Source organism: Babylonia areolata, chromosome 16 (genome assembly GCF_041734735.1).
Source record: "Babylonia areolata isolate BAREFJ2019XMU chromosome 16, ASM4173473v1, whole genome shotgun sequence".
Classification (NCBI taxonomy): Eukaryota; Metazoa; Mollusca; class Gastropoda; order Neogastropoda; family Buccinidae; genus Babylonia; species Babylonia areolata.
In genome coordinates, this window is record NC_134891.1 from 10,818,069 (window position 1) to 10,823,068 (window position 5,000).

Sequence of the window (5,000 nt, forward strand, 5' to 3'; positions counted from 1 at the left end):
TCAGTCCGGGGGTACCGGGTTCGAATCCCGATCACGAAGCCTGGTGGATAAAGGGGGATAATACAAATCATTCTGATCTCCCATGTCAACAGAGGTGCAGACCTGCTAGTGCCTGATCCCCCTTCGTGTGTATACGCAAGTAAAAAATTCAAAATATACACCTGGAAGATCCCGTAATCCATGTCAGCGTTCGGTGGGTTATGGAAACAAGAACATACCCGGCATGCCGCCCCGCCTCCTAGTCCCCCGAAAACGGTGTATGACTGCCTACATTGCGGGGGTAAAAACAGTCATACACGGAAAAGCCCTCTTATATACGAGTCAGTCGCAGCCCACAAAGGAAGAAGAAGAAGAAATCTCTCGCTTTCTTTCTCTGTCTGTCCGTCTGTTTATCAGTATGTCTTTTATATCTTTCGATTGATCTGTTTATCTGTCTTCTGTCGCCGTGAGAAAATAGAAAACAGAATACAGGTATACGTTTTTACTTTTCTTCTTCAATGGTGCAGTAGTGTGCTTGAAAACTCTGTTCTTGTTAAATGCTTGTATTGTCTGACCGCGTTATCTCTCCCCTGTGTGTGTGTGTGTGTGTGTGTGTGTGTGTGTGTGTGTGTGTGTGTGTGTGTGTGTGTGTCGTCGTCGTCGTCGTCTTCAGTTTAACGTCTTTCCACTTGAAGTGATATTAGACGTATGTGCGTGTGCGTGCCTGCGTGCGTGCCTGCGTGTGTGTCCACAGCCATGCTCATCTTCACAGAGTTCTCCATCTTCGTGGGGGCCGTGGAGATGAAGAAGAACACCATGGGCCGGGACTTCTACTACCAGTACGCCTTCGTCCTCACCATCGTCGCCTTTGTCCTCTCTCTCCTCGCCGCTGTCGCCTTCTTCGTCGGCGACGCACGAAACCGTAGCAGCCAGAAGCTGAAAGAAACGGAAACTTTCTTCCCCCAGTGATGGTGTGTGCATTCATGGTCAACGAGTGGAGCGGAAACTGCCGACGCCACCTGAGTTCCCAGGGGGTGTCTGATAAAGCTTTTGAATAGAAATCCCTCGAGGGTTCCATGGACTCTTTGACCGTGATTCTAAGGGGATCCCAGACTACCTTCAGAATGTCGCTCTAATGCTGAGTATTGAGATCAAAATATGCCGTGCTACACACACGTACAAAAGCAGGCGTTATCTTCTCCCAGTCATGTTGAGGGACAAGAAATGTCCAAGGGAAACAACTCTTCTTTGTAGCAGACAGACTGAAGCTCCCACACAGAAATCTGCCTCCCCCCCCCCGTCCCCCCCCCCCCCACACACACCCCTTTTTAAAAAATATTTTTTTATGTTTTCGTTCAAGGATTTTTTTAATTTTTTTTAAGAACCTCCCAGGTACCCACTCAGTTTCAGTTTCAGTTTCAGTAGCTCAAGGAGGCGTCACTGCGTTCGGACAAATCCATATACGCTACACCACATCTGCCAAGCAGATGCCTGACCAGCAGCGTAACCCACTCAATGAACATGGAATACGTCTTGTCCATTTTCAAAGCTGCAGGGAGGCTTATTTATGCGTTACTTATTACAAGTCCCGAGAGGTTCTCCTCACCCCCGTCTGGTGGGCTTTCATTGCAGCGTTCAAGGCAGCATGGTTAGGAGATGCAAGAAGAGCTGTACACTCGTTTTTTTTTTTCTCTGGTTCGGTTCGTTGGCTGGGTTGAACCACAGAAATATGTGATGAATGTATTTCCACCGTTGATCTGTATCACTCCAGTTGCCATTCGTTGTGTGGAGTGATGGCCTAGGGGTAACGCGTCAGCCTAGGAAGCGAGAGAATCTGAGCGCGCTGGTTCGAATCACGGCTCAGCCGCCGATATTTTCTCCCCCTCCACTAGACCTTGAGTGGTGGTCTGGACGCTAGTCATTCGGATGAGACGATAAACCGAGGTCCCGTGTTCAGCATGCACTTGGCGCACGTAAAAGAACCCACGGCAACAAAAGGGTTGTTCCTAGCAAAATTCTGTATAAAAAATCCACTTTGATAGGAAAAACAAATAAAACTGCACGCAGAAAAAAATACAAAAAATGGGTGGCGCTGTAGTGTAGCGACGCGCTGTCCCTGGGGAGAGCAGCCCGAATTTCACACAGAGAAATCTGTTGTGATAAAAAGAAATACAAATACGTGCGATGAATATAATTATATTTCCCACTGTTGATCTGTATCACTCCAGTTGCCATTCGTTGTGTGGTAAAAAGTATAGTGGAACTGCCCTTCATGTCAGTCGTGTGGCAGAATTATAGTGATACCGCGCTTTCACTTGAACTGGGTGACACGATTTTAGTGGTCCTGCTCCTTAACGTTGATTTGGTGGCACGATAGCGAGATCAGTTTCAGTTTCTCAAGGAGGCGTCACTTCTTTCGGACAAATACATAAACGCTTCAGAACATCTGCTAGGCAGATGCCTGACCAGCAGCATAACCCTAGTCAGGCCTTGAGTGCGTGCATATAAACATTTATGTACATAATCAGAGTGGATATGTTATCCTACAGAATTTTACCAGAGGACAACACTCTCGTTGGCATGGGTTCTTTTTCGGTGCACGAGAGCGGGATTCGAACCCAGACCCTCACGGACCCTCTGCATTGGCAGATGAGCGTCTTAACCACTCTGCCACCTTCCCCTTCCTTCTTGGTGAGAGCGGTGCTGTTTCTTACCATTTGGTGTTCTTCAGTTGTGTTAGAAAGTAAGAACGGCACTTTGCCTTGCCGTTGTTTTTTTTAGTATCAGTATCAGTAGCTCAAGGAGGCGTCACTGCGTTCGGTCAAATCCATATACGCTACACCACATCTGCCAAGCAGATGCCTGGCCAGCAGCGTAACCCATAGCCTTTTACGGCCACCGGGGCTGTGAATTCACATCCACTGTGTCTAGGGCTCGGCACAGGAAGGCGGGGCCCAGTCCTCACCTTCCGCCGTTTTAACCTTCCCCGACCGAAGTCGGGTAGCCCGGCATTCACACCCGGGTGGAGTGAGGCAGGTCGGGATGAAGGGCCTTTCCCATGGACACAGCACAATGCGGTAACGGGGACTCGAACCTCTGAACAGTGGTGACCACAGGATCAGAAGTGTCAAGTCCATCGCCCAAGCTAACCGAATGTGCCATAGCGCCTCCTGGGGCAGTTAGGAAACTTTTTTAAATTAAAAAATTTTTTTCAAAGCTCCACGTTCACTCCAGTGTCATCAGAAATTTCTAAATAATTTATTGTACAAATCTTTGTCCTTTTTCGTTTCAGTGTGGTTTTAGACTAGCATCTCTCTCTCTCTCTCTCTCTCTCTCTCCTTGCTACTAATCTCGTGAAACGGAAAGGATTGTTGCACACATTAATTGTGTTTTTTTTTGGTGTTAGTTTTGCGGTCAGAAGTGTGGTCTTCGGCTTCTCACCTTTCGTTTCCTGGGGAAAAGGAACACTGCCAGTGACTTACTTATATATACATGCAGCGATCGTTAATGCAGGAACGAGTTGATCTGTATATTGGTGGATATATATATATATATATATATATATATACGTATATATATGTATGTGTGTGTGTGTGTGTGTGTGTGTACAGAGAGTAATAAATCCAAGCCTAGATGTCTTCGCTTTCAATGAAGACGTGGAAGAAGTATCCAGAATACAGGCTTGGTTGAAAACCAGTTCAGTAGTGCCAGAGAATTTTGTTAAAAAAAAGAAAAAGAAAAAAAAGTACTCTCCCCTTGCCAGGGAATTTTGAGGATTCGGGCCGGGGTAATAAATCACAAAAAATTCTAGCAAAAAAGCTATGGGCGATACAGAAAGAAAGTAAACGTTTTTGTGAAGGAAAATGAGTGTAGATTCTGCTTCTGGGCTTTTTTTTCCAATTAGGTTGATTGTAGATAACTGTTCAGGCATGTAAAGTCAAGATAATAATTGTTGTGCAACAAAAAAGTCTATTTCCACCTGTACATAATGACATCCATAAAGAAAAAAAAACAAAAACAAAATACAACTAGAAATAGCAAGCCTATTGTCAGATTATACCTGTAGAAGAAATTAAAACAGGCTATAAGCTTATGAAAACAAATCACAGCTCTTACACACATGTAAGTAAATCACTGTCCGTCCCAACAATGACAAAAGTGAGTAAAGTCAACGTAAAGGGTCAGTCACAGTCCCAGAAACTGAACTGGCAAGTTTTGACAACAAAGAGCGTTTGGGAATGAGAGGGTGAAGTTCTTTGATGACATTCACTCCTTTCAAGTTTCACGTGGGCCAATTAAAGTGTCTGCTGTGCATCCGGTTTGTCACCTCTTCAAACATGTCATCCCTCTGATTCAGCGAAAAAAAAAAAAAAAAAAAAAGCGTTAAAAACAAGAAGCACGTGTTTCACGGCCAGTGCAGGTTCAAACACTGCGTTTCGTGAAAATCGTGGGGCACTGGTTGTTGTCGAGTGCCTTCTGTCTGCTTTGAAATGTGAGGACACGCTTCCCCAAAGCCACGCCCCCTTGATGACCTCTGGCTGGCATTCGACCTATCGTCTTACATCACTCCTCTCCCTCTCCTTCTCTTCTTCCAACACTGGCTGTAAGCATTCTGTCAGTCATAGCCAGTTGTTCAAAAACGCTGTCTGATTGGATGGACGGACTGAATTACCATAAAATGGGCTGTTAGTTTCATAACTGTCAGTGTCAGTCACCTTCGTCTTCAAACCAATCATCACACAAGATCGAGAGATCTTTCTCCATCGCAAAGCTGTCCATGATCACAAGCAGAGCTTTCAGAATTGTGTAAATCTGCTGACTGTGACTACTTGCTTTACTGGACACAGTTTTCAATGCATTTGTTTGCACATGATGCAGCCCCCTTTTCCATGCGCATATCACGTGGTCAGCAAATTATTATCGAGGGGGAAAGACGTTTACCTGATGTAAGTTCTTTTAAATAGTATTTTTATAATCCAGACACATCAAACTAACTGTTCAGAGTCTATTTATGTGAACTG

At 45.2% G+C, this 5,000-nt stretch overlaps 1 protein-coding gene across 3 annotated transcripts in view; it reads left to right on the top strand.

The window, feature by feature from the left end:
* The window catches only part of LOC143291144 (uncharacterized), an 8,819-nt gene extending 6,075 nt beyond the window's left edge, over positions 1–2,744 (top strand). For all 3 annotated transcript variants that reach the window (XM_076600820.1, XM_076600819.1, XM_076600818.1), the window contains exon 4: positions 734–2,744. In XM_076600820.1, the coding sequence (XP_076456935.1) occupies positions 734–948 (215 nt within the window). In that variant the 3' untranslated portion in view covers positions 949–2,744. The remainder of the gene's footprint in view (positions 1–733) is intronic.
* Positions 2,745–5,000: the final 2,256 nt, after the last annotated feature.